This window comes from Procambarus clarkii, chromosome 12 (assembly GCF_040958095.1).
Source record: "Procambarus clarkii isolate CNS0578487 chromosome 12, FALCON_Pclarkii_2.0, whole genome shotgun sequence".
In the NCBI taxonomy this organism is placed as follows: Eukaryota; Metazoa; Arthropoda; class Malacostraca; order Decapoda; family Cambaridae; genus Procambarus; species Procambarus clarkii.
In genome coordinates, this window is record NC_091161.1 from 35,516,657 (window position 1) to 35,540,603 (window position 23,947).

Below are 23,947 nucleotides of genomic sequence, written 5' to 3' on the forward strand. Positions count from 1 at the left end.
CCTTGATGTTATGTTTCCTGAGGCACCTCGTGCAATGTTGCAAATCTTTGAGTCGCTCAACACGGGCGTCACTATCAGGAAAATTAGGGCAGTGGTACATTGAATGTTTCTCATTGCAGAACAAACATGTTCCATAGCTTCCAGTACCCTTTGGTGTCACGTTCTTGGATGACACAGTAACTATAGGCTTGGAGGGTCCCACTGCATATACGCCCACACTGCCACTGTTCCACTTTGGTGTTGAATTATATTGTCTAGATTGATTTGGAGTACCTTTGGTACTCTGTGGTTTACTATTATTAGTTTCTGAGGGTTTACTTGGTGGTTTTAATTTGTCATGTGTTCGTAATTGATGAACTACTGACTTTAAACCTTCAGATATTTCATTCATGGATAAGATGCTTTTATTGTAATGAGCACTCATTTGTCTCAATATGTCCCTAGGTATTTTCTCCTGGACAATTATTTTCAAGACCCACTCAGCCCCGTTTGTATCTGCTGTCAGGCTGAGGGCATTGATCAATGATTCTACCTCCAGCTTGAAGACTTGGAGTGAATCAGCTGAAGCCTCCGGTGGGGGTAAATGCAACAGCTCATGAACTAAATGTGATGTTCTTACTTCTGGATCAGCATAATTATCCTTGAGGAGTTTTACTGCCAGATCATAGCCGTCATTAGTTAATCTCAGATGGGATACTACTGTTTTAGCCTCACCTGATAATTGGCCTTGCAAATAAGAGAATTTACTACTCTTTGGTAAAGATTGTTTTGAGTCTACAAGGTCAACGAATTTGTTCCAAAATTCGTCCCAATCTTCCTCATCTTTTCCTGAGAAAGTGGGTAAATTAATTGGAGGGAGTCGAGCTTCTGCTTGACTCGTATTAGATGCAACTGTTGTTGTTGTTGCTGTTGCCTTGTTCTGGGCAATTAATTTGACATAAGGCTGTAACGTGGCCTGAGTGTGATCTTCATAATTCGCAAGATCAACCATAATGTCGTCTATTTCTGTTTCTGATAAATTAGTGTTGGCAAGTTCAGCCACATATGTTGCTATTTGACATTTGATTTGCTCAAATTTACCTGCAGCTGCTTGATAATAGCTTTCCAGGTCAGCATAATCAACTTGAGATTGTTGTGACAAATCTTCACATTTCTTGATCTGTCTTGTTAAGTGGCCTTTAAGACCTGCAAGGGTTCTTTTCATTCTCCCTGCATTATCCATACTGGCTCGTTGGTGAAGCCTTGTGGGGCTTGTACTTGGGCTGCTCATAATACTGAACAAGCTCTAATGGTAGCCTAGGGTTAATTCTGCACTCACTAGGCAATAATCCTACCTCTACTAGAGGTTAGCACTTAAAATTAATACACATTATATATATACAATCATCCACACTAATGATTTGAGTGATAAACCAGTGTCACTGGAAGTACCTTTAGGTTAGCTCTTCTATATCACCCTAGGATGGTAGAGACACTAATTAATCACTCAAAGGTGTAATGATCATAAGTAAATTATTATATATACAACTCAACTCGAGTTGATAAAAATTACACCCAAAATAGGGTCTGGACCATTCATTAATGGTGTTAGGTTGTTCAATATAGTACAACTGACTATTGTAATAATGGGACTAGGATGAACAATAATAGTTCAACTAGTCATATCCTACCCTGTTGTGGGTTGGCAATTAGTAAATATATTGTGATCACTAGTGCAATATATATTAAATAATTCTCTATTTTGGAGAAATAATATACACAATTATTGATAATAGCCTCTTAATTAGCCTCTATGAAACTTCTAATATTATCTAGAAGTATTAAATATTATTAGTGACCTCGCGAAATAAAGTCCACAAAATTCGTAGATAATCTCTCGCGAAATGTAACACCACGAAATCCGTGAACAATCTCGCGAAGACACAGTCACTAATTTGGCTGGATTCTATATTAGCGCTGTCATTTCACGAAATAACACGCCACCAAATATCTGTGGGTGTGCATGAAACCGCTGACGAAGCTGAACTGGGCTGAGGGAGGCTCCTGAGCTCCCACGAGGCTACGCTGCCGTCTTGACTGCTGGCTTTGTTTAAATAACACTGCACTAGTATATTTAATGAATCCACTGGTTTGGTTAACTGGTTCATCCGGTACTAAGATGACCAAATGTGGGTTCAAAGGATCAAATATTCCGGTTCCGAAGGTCCAAATAATCCGGTTCGAAGGACCAAATAATGTGGGAACCGACCTGTGAGATTTATATTTATTTAATTTATATGAATTTATATTTACGTTAATTTATATACTTCGATAGCAATTTGTATAATGATAAGTGGACTGTATTTCTGCAATAATCTCAATCTCACAAATCGATCCTCTACACATTAGGGGGGTTTATATTTATATGTATGCAGCCAATCAAACTACAGTAACTACATACATTAAACATTGAAGAGGTTCCTTATCTTATAGTACAGCAGGTTAGTCCACCAGGTATAACTAGGGTGTAGACACCAAATTATCCTCTTTGAGGTAGCTTCCATATCACCCAGTAACTGGTGCACAAATCCTTCCTCGTCTTGACCTGTCAAAAGTGCGCTAGCTGTGAAGCCAGAATCCTATATATGACAAGTATATCAGAGAAAACAGTACATGGAACATGAGGACCTGGCTTAATTACCTTTAGTTTGAGGCGATTTCGCGTTCTAACCGGCTAACCCTATATCCTGACATTAATGGCCATAAATGAATGATAAACGGGTTTCGGATAGACTTAACTTGTATTTGTAGACAGCGTGTTGACAATGGTACACCTTTGGGTTCCATAACACTACGTCCAAGTAAATTTAACAGGAGCCGAATTTGCTCCCGTGTGAGCCTCTGGTCTCAATAAACAACAATGGCTGCCCTCCTTCCTCCACTCTGACGCCTGGCTTACATTGTCCAGATTTCAGAACGTGATAGAAGGGTCACATTTACTCTACTTTAATATTGATAATTAAGTTAATTTATATAAGATGTTTTTATGATGGTAAAGTCCAAAGACTAATGTATTTAAGAATAATTCCCACCATAATAGGTGGTGAATTATAATAGTATGTGGTGATGATATCCCGTTTTCTTTAGACGGTAATTCCACTACAGGTTACGTTTTCTATGGGTAACTTGTTGGTAACACAGCTCTTATCTGTCTGTATGATATTATTATTAAATGGTGTCGGATTTTCCGACAAATATATCTATCTGTGTGAAATAGTTTAAATCCATTTATTTGATATTCAGCTAATAGTTCTCTATTTTCTACATTCATCCACGTTTCGGTTAGTGCAATAATATCTATTTTTTCTGTGCAGACAAGAGCATTTAATTCGTTAATTTTATTTCTTAGACTTCTACTGTTAGTGTTATATACCCTAAGTGAATTGTTATTTTGAGGCCCTTCTCTTTCCCTGATCATTTTGCCAATTCCTTTCTCCCACAAACACATACTTTTATTACCTCCTTCCTCCCTATCAATTCCCATACCACTATCTACTAACAGTTTAAACCCAAACAAATGCCTCTAACCACTGGTTCCAACGAGTTCGCAACAGCAACAACCCCAGCCCTCGATAGATGCACCCCATCACGAGCATACATTTCATTTCTTCCATAGAAGTGTTCCCAGTTGTCTATGAAACATATTGAATTTGATTTGCAATATCTTTACAGCCGGCAATTGACACCAAGTGCCCTCGACATCCATTCATTTCCCACTCCTTTTCTTGGAAGAATGCCACATATGATTGAGATTCCTCCCTTGCTCCTAACTAATTCAATGGCTGTCCTGAATCTCTGTATTAGTTCCTCACTCCTATCTCGCCCAACATCATTACCCCCTGCACTAATACAAATAATGGGTTTGTTTCCATTTCCCGTCATATCATTCATGTTTCCAACAATATCACCAATTCCAGCTCCCGGATAGTAAACCCTTAATCTGTTCCCCCTATCTCTGGCACAAAACGTTCTGTCTAAATACCTCACCTGGGAATCTCCCACAACCAAAATTCGCTTCGATTCTCCCTTTTCCTTTCGAGCAGTTTGAGGGACCTGCGCTTTAATGCTCCTCGTTGCTTTACCTCCTCTTTGAACAACTGGTTCACCACAGCACTCGTCCTCTAATACGTCAAATGCGTTAAATATAGAAATAAACAATTAAAATGCGTTAGAAATAGTAAAAAAGAGATAAGGAAAGCAAAAAGGAACTATGAAGTTCTCATAGCAGAGCAAGCAAAAACAAATCCCAAAGGGTTTTTCCAATTATACCGGACAAAGATTAGGTCCATTAAAAACTGAGACAGGTAAAATAACAGATAGTGATGAAGAAATGAGTAGTATTTTTAATAAATATTTTTATCTGTATTTACTAAAGAGGAACTTAACAATATGCCTTCAGCCGAACAAGTCTATGTGGGTGGGGACGAGGACAGGTTGACGAGTTTAGCAGTTACCAGGGAGGATGTTCTTAAACAAATAGTAAAACTCAAACCAAACAAATCCCCAGGGCTGGATGAAGTGTTTGCCAGGGTGCTTAAAGAATGCAAAAAGAAGCTTTGTGTACCATATTTAATAAATCAATAGAGTCAGGCAGAGTGCCAGAGTTATGGAAAGTTGCTAATGTGATACCAGTTTTTAAGAAAGGAGATAGATCACTTAATTCATTTGACGTTTTGGAGGACGAGTGCTGTGGAGAGACTGGGGATCGCGCAAAAGGGAAAGCAACGAAGAGAAAGGAAGCGCAGGCCCCTCAGAGGGTAAAGGAAGTACCTAAGCAAACATTAGTTGTGGGAGATTCCCAGATAAGGTATTTGGATAGAACGTTTTGTGCTAGAGATAGGGGGAACAGGTTAAGGGTTTGCTATCCCGGAGCTGGCATTGGTGATATTATAAACAACATGAATGATATTATGGCTGGTAATGGGAACAATCCCATTATTTGCATTAGCGTGGGAGGAAATGATGTTGGTCGAGTTAGGAGTGAGGAACTGATTCAGAGGTATAAAACAGCCATAGAGTTAGTTAGGAGCAAGGGAGGAATCCCGATCATATGTGGCATTCTTCCAAGAAAGGGAGTGGGAAATGAATGGATATCGAGGGCACTTGGTGTCAATTGCCGGCTGGAAAGATATTGCAAATCAAATGCAATATCTTTCATAGACAACTGGGAACACTTCTATGGAAGAAATGAAATGTATGCTCGTGATGGGGTGCATCTATCGAGAGCTGGGGTTGTTGCTGTTGCGAACTCGTTAGAAGAAGTGGTTAGAGGTGTTTGTTTGGGTTTAAACTGTTAGTAGATAGAGGTATGGGAATTGATTTGGAGGAAGGAGGTAATAAAAGTATGTGTTTGTGGGAGAAAGGAATTGGCAAAACGACCAGGGAAAGAGAAGGTCCGCAAAATAACAATTCACTTAGGGTATATTACACTAACAGTAGAAGTCTAAGAAATAAAATTAACGAATTAAATGCTCTTGTCTGCACAGAAAAAATAGATATTATTGCACTTACCGAAACGTGGATGAATGTAGAAAATAGAGAACTATTAGCTGAATATCAAATATATGGATTTAAACTATTTCACACAGATAGATATATTAGACGAGGAGGTGGAGTAGCCATATATGTTAGGGACAATTTGAAATGTAGTCTCAAAGAGGGAATCAAAACAGAGCCACACACAGAAACTATTTGGATTGAATTAAACGAAAAAGCTAATAATATTATAATAGGAGTAATATATAGGCCACCAAATTTAGACAGAATGGAAGCAAAGCATCTATGGGATGAAATATCTAGAGCATCTAGATCTAACAGTATTTATGTCATGGGTGACTTTAATTTTAGCGGAATAAACTGGTTGAACAAAACAGGGAATAGTGAAGCAGAAGATTTTCTAGAATTAATTGACGATTGCTTTCTTACGCAACACATTAAGGAACCAACACGGGAAAATAATATTTTAGATTTAGTGTTAACTAACAGGGAAACGCAAATTAATGACATCGAAATAGGGAGTGAGCTAGGGAGCAGTGATCACAAAGAAATCAGATTTAGCATAGAATGGAATAGACCAGTAGGAGAAAATTCTGTTAAAGTGCCAGATTTTCGAAAAGCTGATTTTAATAGCCTAAGAAATTTTTTGGGTCAAATTGATTGGAAAGTCTTGGGTATGGGGTGTGGGCCGGTCTTGGAGCGAGACATGAACCCAGCGATAGGTGACTTAAATGGGGATTTCGATGTGGATTCAATATATAACTTATTTAAGAATATTCTAAACAAAGCACAGGAACGTAGTATACCATACAAATTGAATAGATCGAATACTAATGACCCAAAGTGGATAACAAAGAATTTGAAGAACCTTATAGGTAAAAAGAGAGCTTGGTACAAAAGGATTAAAAATGGGGAGGTCACTTTAGAACAGGAATTCGTACAACTGGTTAGAAATGTTAAAAAAGAGATAAGGAAAGCAAAAAGAAACTATGAAGTTCGCATAGCAGGGCAAGCAAAGACAAATCCTAAAGGGTTTTTTCAGTTATATCGTACTAAGACTAGGGAAAGGATAGGTCCATTAAAAACTGAAACAGGTCAAATAACAGATAGTGATGAAGAGATGAGTAGTATTTTTAATAAATATTTTGTATCTGTATTTACTAAAGAGGAACTTAACAATATGCCTTCAGCCGAACAAGTCTATGTGGGTGGGGACGAGGACAGGTTGACGAGTTTAACAGTTACCAGGGAGGATGTTCTTAAACAAATAGTAAAACTCAAACCAAACAAATCCCCAGGGCCGGATGAAGTGTTTGCCAGGGTGCTTAAAGAATGCAAAGAGGAGCTTTGTGACCCACTGTCAACCATATTTAATAAATCAATAGAGTCAGGCAGAGTGCCGGAGTTTTGGAAAGTTGCTAATGTGATACCAGTTTTTAAGAAAGGAGATAGATCACTTGCGTCTAACTATCGACCAATTAGCCTAACGTCTATTGTGGGAAAGTTACTCGAATCTATAATAGCAAATAAAATTCGTCTTCATCTTGAAAAACATAAATTAATAATTGAGTCGCAACATGGTTTTATAAATGGCCGTTCATGTTTAACAAATTTGTTATCTTTTTATTCTAGCATTGTTGAGGCAGTTGATAGTGGTAAGGATTGCGATGTTGTATACCTTGACTTTAGCAAAGCTTTTGATACAGTGCCACATGAAAGACTGATTAAAAAGATAGAGTCTCATGGTATTGGGGGTGCTATATTAAGCTGGATTAGGGCATGGCTATACCAAAGGAAACAGAGAGTTAGTATAAATGGAATCAAGTCAGAGTGGGAAAATGTTGTAAGTGGAGTGCCTCAAGGCTCTGTCCTGGGACCTCTGTTGTTTATAATATATATAAATGATTTAGATTCAGGTTTGAGTAGCAACATTTGCAAATTTGCCGATGATACGAAAATCGGTAGGGAAATTAATTCGGAGGAGGACTCACTATCACTTCAAGTTGATCTAGATAGGGTTTTGAAATGGTCAAAGGATTGGCAGATGCAGTTTAATGCTGATAAATGTAAAGTTCTGAGGTTAGGTAATGATGATAGAGTTACAAGATACGAGCTAGATGGTGTTGTGATTGCGAAGTCGGATTGCGAAAGGGATCTGGGAGTTATGATTAGTAAGAATTTAAAACAAAAGGATCAATGCATAAATGTTCGTAATAAGGCAAATCGGACACTTGGATTTATTAATCGCAGCGTTAGTAACAAGACACCTGGTGTGGTTCTCAAGCTATATCTTGCTCTAGTTAGACCCCATTTAGATTATGCAGTTCAGTTTTGGTCGCCATATTATAGAATGGATATAAATTCACTTGAACGTGTCCAGCGTAGGATGACTAAGTTAATTCCCCAAATTAGAAATCTTTCATATGAAGAAAGATTAACAAAGCTTAAGTTGCATTCACTGGAAAGGCGAAGAGTTAGGGGTGACATGATAGAGGTTTACAAGTGGATGAATGGACATAACCGGGGGGATATTAATAGGGTATTAAAAGTATCAACACAGGACAGAACACGAAACAATGGGTATAAATTGGATAAGTTTAGATTTAGGAAAGACTTGGGTAAATACTGGTTCAGTAACAGGGTTGTTGATTTGTGGAACCAATTGCCGCGTAACATTGTGGAGGTGGGGTCCCTCGATTGTTTCAAGCACGGGTTGGACAAGTATATGAGTGGGATTGGGTGGTTATAGAATAGGAGCTGCCTCGCATGGGCCAATAGGCCTTCTGCAGTTACCTTTGTTCTTATGTTCTTACTTGCATCTAACTATCGACCAATTAGCCTAATGTCTATTGTGGGAAAGTTACTCGAATCTATAATTGCAAATAAAATTCGTCTTCATCTTGAAAAACATAAATTAATAATTGAGTCAACATGGTTTTATAAATGGCCGTTCATATTTAACAAATTTGTTATCTTTTTAATCTAGCATAGTTGAGGCAGTTGATAGTGGTAAGGATTGTGATGTTGTGTACCTTGACTTTAGCAAAGCTTTTGATACAGTGCCACATGAAAGATTGATTAAAAAGATAGAGGCTCATGGTATTGGGGGTGCTATATTAAGCTGGATTAGGGCATGGCTATACCAAAGGAAACAGAGAGTTAGTATAAATGGAGTCAAGTCATAAGAACAAAGGCAACTGCAGAAGGCCTATTGGCCCATACGAGGCAGCTCCTATTTATAACCACCCAATCCCACTCATATACATGTCCAACCCATGCTTGAAACAATCGAGGGACCCCACCTCCACAATGTTACGCGGCAATTGGTTCCACAAATCAACAACCCTGTTACTGAACCATTATTTACCCAAGTCTTTCCTAAATCTAAACTTATCCAATTTATACCCATTGTTTCGTGTTCTGTCTTGTGTTGATACTTTTAATACCCTATTAATATCCCCTTTGTTATGTCCATTCACCCACTTGTAAACCTCTATCATGTCACCCCAACTCTTCGCCTTTCCATTGAATGTAACTTAACAATGTGCCTTCAGCCGAACAAGTCTATGTGGTCTGTGAGATTTTTCTGGCAAGGTTAGCACCAATTGATGAAAAGAAGCTAATAAATTCAGTTGCTGTTTCTAAATCTGTCGCAGGTGTATAACCATCCATGGAGATTTTATCTCCAATCTTGTCATGTGATTGCTGTTTAGATCCTAGAATGTTAGGAATGTAGAGGCTTTCCATGTATCCTTTTGCTTTTTTTAATCTACTCTCATAATTGGAAAGTTTCGTTCTTCTTACTATACTGGTAAACATTGAGAAGTACGTCTTAACTACTTCTTTTGTAACGAGGCAATTCCTAAGTTTTTTTTATATTCATGTTTCTTTTTGATCGCTTTGAGTATGGCACTTATGAACCAGAGGTTGTTTAATCATTAAGCAGTTACTTGCTTGGTGAGGACAGTGAGTGTTGTTGAGGCATAGTTTTGGAAAGGAAGATGTTGGCTAATGAATTTATGTCCTGTGTATTATTGAATTCAGATTACCAGTTTGTTTTGTGAAGTGTATTTGAGAGATTGCTTATTGACCCTTCACTGTGTAACCTGAAGGTAAGTTTCTTGGTATCTGGTAGTGTTATGTCCATGTTTGCTATGAGGAAGGTAGGATAGTGGTCAGTTGTTCTATCAGTGATTATACCAGATGCAAGGGGGAGCTGTTATGTTCATCCATAATTGATTCAAAGTAGAAGCGGATGTTTGAGTTATAATAGGATGAGATTGGTGATTGTGGGGATTAGCATACAGGAGTTCATGCTGTTTAGGAAATAATCGACTTGAGGGCTATATTGTTGACAGATCAATATTGAAGTCACCTCCTAGAATGATATGATTTTTGTTGAGCTTGTTGTATATAAGATTCCTTAAGTTATCTGAGAGTGCAGTTATATTAATATTGGGAAATCTATAGATAGTTCCAATAGTCAAGGTGGATTTCAGGAATTTAATAGAGAATTGAGTATAGGTATATTCACAGTAGTCTTCTCTATCTAATGACACCATTGCAAATAAAGGTATATTGGTAATAGCCACCTCTTGTTTTATTTGGCCTACCGTTGTGAATTGCTTTATTACTGGCTAAGTTGTAAAGTTGGGTATGGTCTTTACTTAGCTATGTTTTTGTTAAAATAATGAACGATAGTTTAGTACCTCGTGCTGAGTAGTGCATTCATATTATCAAAATGTTTACCAAGTTATCTGACATTTTGGTTGAAAACTAATAGGCAAGTGTTATTTTGGAGTTTGTTTCTCGCAAGGTTTACTGTGTAATAAGTGCAGCAGTGATGATCAATATGCTGGTTATTGTAGATTTGTGACAGCAGATTTAGTTCAGGATCAATATCAGCTTGCATGTAAATACAATGGAGTAAGCAGATAATGAGTCACAATAACGTGGCTGAAATATGTTGACCAGACCACACACTAGAAAGTGAAGGGACGACGACGTTTCGGTCCGTCCTGGACCGAAAATAGATGCTCAGAGTTTTGTGAAGAAGTGTTGGCACAAGATGATTTATATTATTGTTTTTCTATTATATTTATGATTTTACCGAGTTCAGTCTCTCATTTACGTGTATACGAATAAAGTTGTTTTATGTCAAAGGGAAGTTACAGATATTCTGATTGGTTTGGTGATTATGGGAATTAGCATGTAGGAGTTCATACGGTTGAGAAAGCTAGGATCTTTAGGTTTATCTTTAGATCTTTAGGGGAGCCGGTCGGCCGAGTGGACAGCACGCTGGACTTGTGATCCTGTGGTCCTGGGTTCAATCCCAGGTGCCGACAAGAAACATTGGGCAGAGTTTCTTTCACCCTATGCCCCTGTTACCTAGCAGTAAAATAGGTACCTGGGTGTTAGTCAGCTGTCACGGGCTGCTTCCTGGGGGTGGAGGCCTGGTCGAGGACCGGGCCGCGGGGACACTAAAAAGCCCCGAAATCATCTCAAGATAACTTATCAGGGTGCCAGAGATCAATATAAAATATACCTGATTGTAATGGTTGATTTTTTAAAGTTTATTACACATATTAAATTTATGAGTATAGAGATGAATATATGTTCCATACGTATCTTTCTAGTTTTAATAACATTTCAGCATGACAATGATTAGAATCTGTAATAAAGGAAAGTATAATTTCCAGTATATCGTTCTCAGAATCCTATTTTTACTTGTTTTATAAATTTCCTCAATGATTCTGGTAGATATTTTCATGACTAATGGATATAAAATTTATGATAAATAGTTGAGAATAGGCTATTAATAAATTGCTGCTTTTATTATTATTTTTTTATTAAATAAATATTTGTATTATTATTATTGGTTAAAAGAAAATACACAACTTATTCAAATGTGTGACAAAATTTGAATATATTAAAAAATAGACCAGAGTAATTTCTTGCAGAGTTAAATTCATTAATTCAGTAAACTTAATTAACATGTCCGGATAAAGCTGCAAACGGTGGCGGCGTTAGCAAACATCTTGAGCATTTTCATCCCTTGTTGATTTTTCCATCAATTATATTACTCCAAAACTTTCGTATTTTCTTACATGCAAGAATGTTCACCTGGAGTTTCCAAAACTTTCGTATTTTCTTCCATGCAAGAATGTCCGCCTGGAGTTCGGGAAGGCGACTATACGAGCCATGGTCCAAAGGGCACCGCGTGAAGGGGTCCGAGGGGGACTCCAGCAGGAGGCGAAGCAGCGTCGACTCGTCTATCACCATCTTGGACGAGTGCAGCAGTATCGGCGCCTCCATCACCGCCTGCGTCACGCTGTCTCTGAACTCTTCCGGGATCTCCTCCGATGATTCCTGACTTGGTACTGGGAAATGATGAAAGAAAATGCCGGAATCTACTGCCTTCTTGTTTAGGGAAGACAGACACTGTGCGTGATCAAGCCGCAGAACCTGAGACAATGATCTAAAATTTTTGTTTTTACATATGTTTTTGTAACAATTATCTAAGCGAGACACGAGCGTCATGTATCTGCTTCCTTTGTTATCTTGTAAGTTCGAGTAAATTGTAACAATTGAAACCGTGATAGTGACTAGGGTATCTGCAGCGACCTTAACAAGGCCAGGAGATTCATAAGCCCTCCTGAGTTTCCGTAAATCCAAAAACGCTAAATACAAATTGAAAGTTTTCTCGGACATATATAAACCATCCATTTTGCTTAAATTTAGGGATGCCTCTGCCATTTGCTTTAGAACCTGCACTAGATTGTAGAGTAATGATACTTCTGGTCCTACATTAAGTCTCCTTATCTGATCTGCGGCTGCAGCACCAATAGCAGCAAGGTGGCCATATTGATCAAGGCACATTAACATAACCATAAGGCTAATAGGTATTGTTATACGATCGCCCTCTGGAATAAGATGATCAAAATTCATATATTTTCTATTGATTAATAGTCCTGCAGCTGCTTGCATTCCCGAGGTGGCATCCTGCAAGAAATTCTTTGGCCAAAGGCTGATTAAGTAGACCATTTTCAGACGCAGGTACGGGTTAGGGCACATCTCCGGGTCCGTGAATATTTTTAGTATCCAGGGTTTTAATGTGGTAGACTCGAGTGCACTTAAATTTGTACTATTTTCAGGCGCCAAATATCGTGCTAGGTCAATAATTTCCCAAAAGACATATTCCCACTGCCCCGTCATCACAACTGAAGGCGTACGAAAGGAAAGAGTTAATGCACCTAAAATTCCAAGCTGAAATTTGCAAGCGCATAACATCGTTGAATTGTTATTATGCAATACATTAAGACTGTCTTTTGACGTGTTAATGAATTCTAAAATTTGGTCCCCAGAAAATTCTTCACCTAGAGTCCTGACGACGGTTAAGATCGACCGTGGAAGACTAGGAAAATAATCAGCTTGAGGAATTGTATCCATTGTCTCGGAAAGTGTCACTATGACAGTAAAAGATGTCACGCCAAAATGAAAATGAATAAGCTATCAGCTCTCTTTTGTTGTTGTTGTTGTCTCTCTTGTCTGCGGGTTAATATATAGGTCACCCTAAGAGGAGGTGACGTGAGATACCAGGAGAGTCAGGTGCATGTGAAGCCTGTTTGATGCTGCCTGGGTTGTTATTATTTTAAAATAATTTTCTAGAATAAAAATTCTTGAAACAAACCCAATATTTTATTTACCTGATTTCGATAATGTACGCATAAATTTAAACTCTTTGGCTTTAAATACCTGATATCATATATTATCAAGAACTAATCAATTTATTATCAAGAACTAATCAATTTATTTATCAAGAACTAATCAATTTATTATCAAGAATTAATCAATTTATTATCAATAACTAATCAATTTATTTTCAAGAACTAATCAATTTATTATCAAGAACTAATTAATGTATTATCCAGAACTAATTCATTTAATATTAAGAACTAATCAATTCATTATCAAGAACTAATCAATTTATTATCAAGAACTAATCAATTTATTATCAAGAATTAATCAATTTATTATCAAGAACTATTCAATTTAATATCAAGAACTAATTTATTATCAAAAAATAATTTATTATCAAAAAATAATTTATTATCAGGACCCAATTTATTATCAAGAACTAATTTATTATCACGAACTAATTTATTATTCATAACTAATTTATTACATAAGAACATAAGAACAAAGGTAACTGCAGAAGGCCTATTGGCCCATACGAGGCAGCTCCTATTCTATAACCACCCAATCCCACTCATATACTTGTCCAACCCGTGCTTGAAACAATCGAGGGACCCCACCTCCACAATGTTACGCGGCAATTGGTTCCACAAATCAACAACCCTGTTACTGAACCAGTATTTACCCAAGTCTTTCCTAAATCTAAACTTATCCAATTTATATCCATTGTTTCGTGTTCTGTCCTGTGTTGATACTTTTAATACCCTATTAATATCCCCCCGGTTATGTCCATTCATCCACTTGTAAACCTCTATCATGTCACCCCTAACTCTTCGCCTTTCCAGTGAATGCAACTTAAGCTTTGTTAATCTTTCTTCATATGAAAGATTTCTAATTTGGGGAATTAACTTAGTCATCCTACGCTGGACACGTTCAAGTGAATTTATATCCATTCTATAATATGGCGACCAAAACTGAACTGCATAATCTAAATGGGGCCTAACTAGAGCAAGATATAGCTTGAGAACCACACCAGGTGTCTTGTTACTAACGCTGCGATTAATAAATCCAAGTGTCCGATTTGCCTTATTACGAACATTTATGCATTGATCCTTTTGTTTTAAATTCTTACTAATCATAACTCCCAGATCCCTTTCGCAATCCGACTTCGCAATCACAACACCATCTAGCTCGTATCTTGTAACTCTATCATCATTACCTAACCTCAGAACTTTACATTTATCAGCATTAAACTGCATCTGCCAATCCTTTGACCATTTCAAAACCCTATCTAGATCAACTTGAAGTGATAGTGAGTCCTCCTCCGAATTAATTTCCCTACCGATTTTCGTATCATCGGCAAATTTGCAAATGTTGCTACTCAAACCTGAATCTAAATCATTTATATATATTATAAACAACAGAGGTCCCAGGACAGAGCCTTGAGGCACTCCACTTACAACATTTTCCCACTCTGACTTGATTCCATTTATACTAACTCTCTGTTTCCTTTGGTATAGCCATGCCCTAATCCAGCTTAATATAGCACCCCCAATACCATGAGACTCTATTTTTTTAATCAGTCTTTCATGTGGCACTGTATCAAAAGCTTTGCTAAAGTCAAGGTATACAACATCGCAATCCTTACCACTATCAACTGCCTCAACAATGCTAGAATAAAAAGATAACAAATTTGTTAAACATGAACGGCCATTTATAAAACCATGTTGCGACTCAATTATTAATTTATGTTTTTCAAGATGAAGACGAATTTTATTTGCTATTATAGATTCGAGTAACTTTCCCACAATAGACGTTAGGCTAATTGGTCGATAGTTAGACGCAAGTGATCTATCTCCTTTCTTAAAAACTGGTATCACATTAGCAACTTTCCAAAACTCTGGCACTCTGCCTGACTCTATTGATTTATTAAATATGGTTGACAGTGGGTCACAAAGCTCCTCTTTGCATTCTTTAAGCACCCTAGCAAACACTTCATCCGGCCCTGGGGATTTGTTTGGTTTGAGTTTTACTATTTGTTTAAGAACATCCTCCCTGGTAACTGCTAAACTCGTCAACCTGTCCTCGTCCCCACCCACATAGACTTGTTCGGCTGAAGGCATATTGTTAAGTTCCTCTTTAGTAAATACAGATACAAAATATTTATTAAAAATACTACTCATCTCTTCATCACTATCTGTTATTTGACCTGTCTCAGTTTTTAATGGACCTATCCTTTCCCTAGTCTTAGTACGATATAACTGAAAAAACCCTTTAGGATTTGTCTTTGCTTGCCCTGCTATGCGAACTTCATAGTTTCTTTTTGCTTTCCTTATCTCTTTTTTAACATTTCTAACCAGTTGTACGAATTCCTGTTCTAAAGTGACCTCCCCATTTTTAATCCTTTTGTACCAAGCTCTCTTTTTACCTATAAGGTTCTTCAAATTCTTTGTTATCCACTTTGGGTAATTAGTATACGATCTATTCAATTTGTATGGTATACTACGCTCCTGTGCTTTGTTTAGAATATTCTTAAATAAGTTATATATTGAATCCACATCGAAATCCCCATTTAAGTCACCTATCGCTGGGTTCATGTCTCGCTCCAAGACCGGCCCACACCCCATACCCAAGCCTTTCCAATCAATTTGACCCAAAAAATTTCTTAGGCTATTAAAATCAGCTTTTCGAAAATCTGGCACTTTAACAGAATTTTCTCCTACTGGTCTATTCCATTCTATGCTAAATCTGATTTCTTTGTGATCACTGCTCCCTAGCTCACTCCCTATTTCGATGTCATTAATTTGCGTTTCCCTGTTAGTTAACACTAAATCTAAAATATTATTTTCCCGTGTTGGTTCCTTAATGTGTTGCGTAAGAAAGCAATCGTCAATTAATTCTAGAAAATCTTCTGCTTCACTATTCCCTGTTTTGTTCAACCAGTTTATTCCGCTAAAATTAAAGTCACCCATGACATAAATACTGTTAGATCTAGATGCTCTAGATATTTCATCCCATAGATGCTTTGCTTTCATTCTGTCTAAATTTGGTGGCCTATATATTACTCCTATTATAATATTATTAGCTTTTTCGTTTAATTCAATCCAAATAGTTTCTGTGTGTGGCTCTGTTTTGATTCCCTCTTTGAGACTACATTTCAAATTGTCCCTAACATATATGGCTACTCCACCTCCTCGTCTAATATATCTATCTGTGTGAAATAGTTTAAATCCATATATTTGATATTCAGCTAATAGTTCTCTATTTTCTACATTCATCCACGTTTCGGTAAGTGCAATAATATCTATTTTTTCTGTGCAGACAAGAGCATTTAATTCGTTAATTTTATTTCTTAGACTTCTACTGTTAGTGTAATATACCCTAAGTGAATTGTTATTTTGCGGACCTTCTCTTTCCCTGATCGTTTTGCCAATTCCTTTCTCCCACAAACACATACTTTTATTACCTCCTTCCTCCAAATCAATTCCCATACCTCTATCTACTAACAGTTTAAACCCAAACAAACACCTCTAACCACTTCTTCTAGCGAGTTCGCAACAGCAACAACCCCAGCTCTCGATAGATGCACCCCATCACGAGCATACATTTCATTTCTTCCATAGAAGTGTTCCCAGTTGTCTATGAAAGATATTGCATTTGATTTGCAATATCTTTCCAGCCGGCAATTGACACCAAGTGCCCTCGATATCCATTCATTTCCCACTCCCTTTCTTGGAAGAATGCCACATATGATCGGGATTCCTCCCTTGCTCCTAACTAACTCTATGGCTGTTTTATACCTCTGAATCAGTTCCTCACTCCTGACTCGACCAACATCATTTCCTCCCACGCTAATGCAAATAATGGGATTGTTCCCATTACCAGCCATAATATCATTCATGTTGTTTATAATATCACCAATGCCAGCTCCGGGATAGCAAACCCTTAACCTGTTCCCCCTATCTCTAGCACAAAACGTTCTATCCAAATACCTTATCTGGGAATCTCCCACAACTAATGTTTGCTTAGGTACTTCCTTTACTTTCTGAGGGGCCTGCGCTTCCTTTCTCTTCGTTGCTTTCCCTTTTGCGCGATCCACAGTCTCTCCACAGCACTCGTCCTCCAAAACGTCAAATGAATTTGAAGTTGCTATGGCGTTTGAAGGCGGCTTTATCAAAGTCTTCTTAAGGCCCCTGTCTTTCGCAACTCTCCAAGACGAGGTCCCTTTACTGCTGGTCTCCTCCTTCGTTACTTCTCGTTGTTTTTTAAGCTGACGCACCTCCTCCCGCAGAGAGTCCAACTCTGTCCTCAGGGCTCCCACTAGAGTCACCAGGTCCTTCACTACAACTTCCATATTGCTATGATAAAATAACAACACTCAGGAGCTCCGGTTAACACAACCTCTCACTGTGACTTCACCTGACCGACTGCTTGACTTCACCTGACCGACTGCTTATAATTATCTATAACTAATTTATTATCAAGAACTATTTTATTATCAAGAACTAATTTATTATCAAAAACTATTTTATTATCAAGAACTAATTTATTATCAAGAACTATAATTAGCCTAACGTCTACTGTGGTAAAATTACTTGAATCGATAATTGCAAATATTTAAGAACATAAGTCAGCTTAAGAACAAAAGAGCATAAGAATATAGACAACTGCAGAAGGCCTATTGGTCCATACCATGCAGCTTTAATTTATAACTAGAGAGTGAGCTACGGAACAGTGATCATAAAGAAATCAGATTTAACATAGAATGGAATAGATCTGTAGGAGAAAATTCTGTTAAAGTGCCTGATTTTCGAAAAGCTGATTTCAATAGCCTAAGAAATTTTTTGTGTCAAATAGATTGGAATGTCTTGGGGATAGGACACCTTTTTTACCTTATAGGTAAAAAGAGAGCTTGGTACAAAAGGATTAAGAATGGGGAGGTCAGTTTAGAACAGGAATTCAAACAACTGGTTAGAAATGTTAAAAAAGAGATTAGGAAAGCAAAAAGAAACTATGAAGTTCGTATAGCAGGGCAAGCAGAGTCAAATCCTAAAGTTTTTTTTCAGTTATATCGAACTAAGACTAGGGAGAGGATAGGTCCATTAAAATCTGAGACAAGTCAAATAACGGATAAAGACAAGGAGATGAGTAGTATTTTTAACAAATATTTTATATCTGTATATACTAAAGAACTTAACAATATGCCTTCAGCCGAACAAGTCTATGTGAGTGGGGATGAGGACAGGTTGACTAGTTTAGCAGTTACCAGGAATAATGTAATTAAACAATTAGAAAAACTAAAACCAAACAAATCCCCAGGGCCAGATGAAGTGTTTGCCAGGGTGCTTAAAGAATGCAAAGAGGAGCTTTCCGAGCCATTGTCTACCATATTTAATAAATCAATAGTCAGGCAGAGTGCCCGAGTCATGGAAGGTAGCTAATGTGGTATCAATTTTTAAGAAAGGAGATAGATCACTTGCGTCAAACTATCGGCCAATTAGCCTAACGTCTATTGTGGGAAAGTTACTTGAATCAATAATTGCAAATACAATTCGTCTCCATCTTGAAAAACATAAATTAATAAATGAGTCGCAACATGGTTTTACAAATGGCCGTTCATGTTTAACAAATTTACTAACTTTTTATTCCAGCAAAGTTGAGGCAGTTGATAGTGGTAAGGATTGTGATGTTGTGTACCTTGACATTAGCAAAGCTTTTGATACAGTGCCACATGAAAGACTAATTAAAAAGATGGTATTGGGGGTGCTATATTATGGTATTATCTCATGGTATTGGGGGTGCTATATTAAGCTGGATTAGCGCAGGGCTATACCAAAGGAAACGGAGAGTAAGTATAAATGGAGTCAAGTCAGAGTGGGAAAATGTTGTAAGTGGAGTGCCTCAAGGCCCTGTCATGGGACCTCTGTTGTTTATAATATATATAAATGATTTAGATTCAGGTTTGAGTAGCAACATTTGCAAATTTGCCGATGATACGAAAATCGGTAGGGAAATTAATTCGGAGGAGGACTCACTATCACTTCAAGTTGATCTAGATAGGGTTTTGAAATGGTCGAAGGATTGGCAGATGCAGTTTAATGCTGATAAATGTAAAGTTCTGAGGTTAGGTAATGATGATAGGGTTACAAGATACGAGCTAGATGGTGTTAAGAACATAAGAACATAAGAACAAAGGTAACTGCAGAAGGCCTATTGGCCCATACGAGGCAGCTCCTATTCTATAACCACCCAATCCCACTCATATACTTGTCCAACCCGTGCTTGAAACAATCGAGGGACCCCACCTCCACAATGTTACGCGGCAATTGGTTCCACAAATCAACAACCCTGTTACTGAACCAGTATTTACCCAAGTCTTTCCTAAATCTAAACTTATCCAATTTATATCCATTGTTTCGTGTTCTGTCCTGTGTTGATACTTTTAATACCCTATTAATATCCCCCCGGTTATGTCCATTCATCCACTTGTAAACCTCTATCATGTCACCCCTAACTCTTCGCCTTTCCAGTGAATGCAACTTAAGCTTTGTTAATCTTCCTTCATATGAAAGATTTCTAATTTGGGGAATTAACTTAGTCATCCTACGCTGGACACGTTCAAGTGAATTTATATCCATTCTATAATATGGCGACCAAAACTGAACTGCATAATCTAAATGGGGCCTAACTAGAGCAAGATATAGCTTGAGAACCACACCAGGTGTCTTGTTACTAACGCTGCGATTAATAAATCCAAGTGTCCGATTTGCCTTATTACGAACATTTATGCATTGATCCTTTTGTTTTAAATTCTTACTAATCATAACTCCCAGATCCCTTTCGCAATCCGACTTCGCAATCACAACACCATCTAGCTCGTATCTATCTAGCTCGTGTTGAGATTGCGAAGTCGAATTGCGAAAGGGATCTAGGAGTTATGATTAGTAAGAATTTAAAACAAAAGGATCAATGCATAAATGTTCGTAATAAGGCAAATCGGACACTTGGATTTATTAATCGCAGCGTTAGTAACAAGACACCTGGTGTGGTTCTCAAGCTATATCTTGCTCTAGTTAGGCCCCATTTAGATTATGCAGTTCAGTTTTGGTCGCCATATTATAGAATGGATATAAATTCACTTGAACGTGTCCAGCGTAGGATGACTAAGTTAATTCCCCAAATTAGAAATCTTTCATGCGAAGAAAGATTAACAAAGCTTAAGTTGCATTCACTGGAAAGGCGAAGAGTTAGGGATGACATGATAGAGGTTTACAAGTGGGTGAATGGACATAACAAAGGGGATATTAATAGGGTATTAAAAGTATCAACACAAGACAGAACACGAAACAATGGGTATAAATTGGATAAGTTTAGATTTAATCAATCACTCCTACTCTCAATCACTCCTACTCTCATTCTTACTCTTACTCTTACTCCCAATCACTCTTACTCTCAATCACTCTTATTCTCATTCTTACTCTTACTCTCACTCTTACTCTTACTCCCAATCACTCTTACTCTCAATCACTCTTACTCTCAATCACTCTTATTCTCATTCTTACTCCTACTCTCACTCTAACTCCTACTCCCAATCACTCTTACTCCCAATCACTCTTACTCTCAATCACTCTTACTCCCAATCACTCTTACTCTCAATCACTCTTACTCTCAATCACTCTTACTCTCAATCACTCTTACTCTCAATCACTCTTACTCTCAGTCACTCTTACTCTCACTCTAACTCTCAATCACTCTTACTCTCATACTCACCCTTACTCTCAATCACTTTACTCTCACTCTTACTCATTCTGTCACCCTTACTCTCACTCTTACTCACTCTGTCACTCTTACTCACTCTCAGTCACTCTTACTCACTCTCAGTCACTCTTACTTATACTCACTCTTACTCACACTTGCACACTCTCTGGCACTCTCACTCACCTTCAGTCACTCTAACCCACTCTCGCTCACTCTTACTCACTCTAGTTAATAAGAACACGCCAATATAAGACAACAAAACGTTTTCAGATTCTTTCTCACCACTTTCCAGCAACTTTTATAATTTATATAAATTATCTTAGGGAATAATACATAAATTATATATTTAAACATGATATTAGTGTTTAGTGGAATGCATAAGGAGTCAAATTGTGTTAAAAAGAGCGATTTTTAGAAAATTTGGAAAACTACTTTTTTCTGTTCATATTATAACTAAATGGATTTTAAAGGTTTCACTCAGCCAATATATATCATTCACAATTTATTAATGAATTTTACAAAAAAACACCATAAATTTTATATTTAAACATGTAAAAACTATTTGTTTTACATTTGGAAGAAAATAATTGTAGAAAAACAATTTATAATTAAACCTTTGTGTTTGGATTTTTTGAGTAAAAGTTTCTCAAAGGCTCTCCTGCACCATTCTCAATGCAAATCATTCCCACACCTATGGGAAGAGATAGGCGAACGTTGTGTAGATGATTTGTGTTTGCTGGGATAGATATTGGTGAGCGCTGCTCACGACATAGAAGATACTCTGGCTAAATAGCTGACTAAAGGGGAATGGGGAGGGAAAACTGAATTACCTACTTCCACCTCAATGATGTGGACTTGTCCTCTGTTGAAAGTTGAATTGTAGCTCCTGGTCCCGGCTCTCGACTCGCTGTAGGGAATGCCCCCACACACACACTGATGCTCCCTCCAGGAACCCAATCAACACTCAAAAACGCATCTTCACCGTGCTCTATCCTCTGCTGGCCCGTGCTCCTCCACAACCTCTTGAAGGGTTGGAGTCGGTCTCCTGGTCGTCGACTTCTCCTCACAACTACGTCTGCAGTCCTTTCTCTCGGCTGCAGTCGTTCTGATTCCCAGTTAGCTTCGTTCTTCTCCTGCCTCTCGGCGGATTGGCCCAGCCGCTACGTCGTCACCTAAACTGGTGAAACTGCACAGTCGTCCCGGACGTCACTGCTCAGACTTCACTTCTTGCAACACACCTGTCACTGGAGCACTTGCTGCTCATTTCTCGTCAATTCCTTCTTCGGTCCAACACATGGAATATAGGAAGACCTCACAGGGTGCTTGCAGACTACAGGATGAAGCGTAAATCCACCGGATCTGGGGCGAAAACTCTCAGACTGACAGGACCCCCTATCGCACGTTTGACCTCCTCGACGTGTCGTGTCAAACTCCGTGGCGCCACGGCCCGCGCCGTCCGGACCCCCCTGCACTCGTGACGTGTCTTGGCGTGAAAATGTAGGGTCCAGCGACATCTTGGCGTCCTAAAGGGCCTAAACCACTGGCCAAAACACTCTTCTTTTGCCATTTTCTTGCCAACGCGAGAACACTTTATGCTCCCACATATGGCAAATTGTTCCCGGAACGTAGAGAACGTTCGGGTAAAGTGAATATGACTCTTACAGCTGGCGTGGGAGAAATATAAGGGGGGAACACCGTCACAAGGTAGACTCGTTTACTCATCCCCCTCGTGGTCGTCGCCGTCAACCCCTTTGAGTTGTGTAGATCACCTTTGTTGGTAGGACCCTTCCTTCCTCTGTCATTCTTGCTGGTGCCAGGTGCTCTGTCCAGGAGTATATTCCTTCTCCTCGGCTTTGTAACAAGTGCTGGAGGTTTGGGCATGGTGCCCTCCGCTGCTCTGGGACTGTCTCTCTCTGTTCTTTGTGTGGGGGTGAAGGTCACTCTAAGTCGGAGTGCACTTCTCCCCAAGCTCGCTGCCTCAACTGTGGTGAGGCCCATCCTACCTTCTCCCGTGCCTGTATCCATTACAAGCTTGAGGCAGCCATCCTCAACTTGAAGCACCAGGAGCGTTTATCTTTTCCCGAGGTGAGGCGCCAGGTTTGCCGGCTCCCGCCTTATGCTAACGTCTCTTATGCTCGCGTGTTGCGCTCTTCCTCTTCTCGTCCTTCCCACCTTCCTTAGACTCACAACCGTTTCCGGGCCTTGGACCCTGATACGCCCACTGCCCCCTCCTCTGTTCCTTTAAGTTCTGTCCCGAAGGGTCCCCCTCCTGGTCCTCTGTCTGGGGTTCCCCTTCTTTTTACCCGGTCTGTCATGTCTCTTGTGTCTTCTTCCTCGTCTCCCTCCGATCCTCTTTCCCATCCTTCTCCTCCATCTATTGACTCTCCCCGCCGCCTGTCGGTGCAGGCGGATGTACATCGCTCTCCTAACGGCCGTCGTGTGTGCTCTCATTCAGCTTCTCCTGTTGAGACACTGGAATCCGTTGCCCAGTACGTAGTTGCTGGGACACCAGTCTCTTTACGTCAGAAGCGTAAGCCTGGCTCCTCTCCTTCCTCCTCCCTGGCGGGTAAGAAGGCTTGGCCCCTGCTACTGGCTCTATTGCTCCTTCCCCTCCCATTTCAGTGGTTGCGCCCCCTGTTCCTGCTATGGAGGTTTCTTTGGCCCCTGCTTCCCTCTCGGTTGCTGCCCTTGCTGAGGTGCACTCCCCTCTTTCTACTCTCCCTCTTCCTGCTGCTGTCCTTGACTGCTCCTCTCCGTTTTCTCGTCCTCTTTCTCCTCCTCCGGACCCCGCCCGCACACCTCTGGTCTGTTCTCCCGCTTCCTTCCCTCCGTCTTTGCTCAGTTTACCCATGCCCCCTAACCCTGACTTTGCTGACCCTGATATTCTTTAACGTGCTATATTGCTCTTTCGCCTTTGTTTCTTCCTTGTTCTCTGTTGTTGTCCTTTCTCTTCTCGTCG

The 23,947-nt window shown here is 39.0% G+C and overlaps 1 protein-coding gene across 2 annotated transcripts in view; it reads left to right on the forward strand.

The window, feature by feature from the left end:
• The window catches only part of LOC138363901 (uncharacterized), a 329,278-nt gene extending 316,625 nt beyond the window's left edge, over positions 1 to 12,653 (forward strand). For both annotated transcript variants that reach the window (XR_011228244.1, XM_069323365.1), the window contains one exon: positions 11,698 to 12,653. Coding sequence is in view for 1 of the 2 variants with exons in the window: in XM_069323365.1 (XP_069179466.1) it covers positions 11,698 to 11,759 (62 nt within the window). In the remaining variant the exon portion in view is untranslated. The remainder of the gene's footprint in view (positions 1 to 11,697) is intronic.
• Positions 12,654 to 23,947: the final 11,294 nt, after the last annotated feature.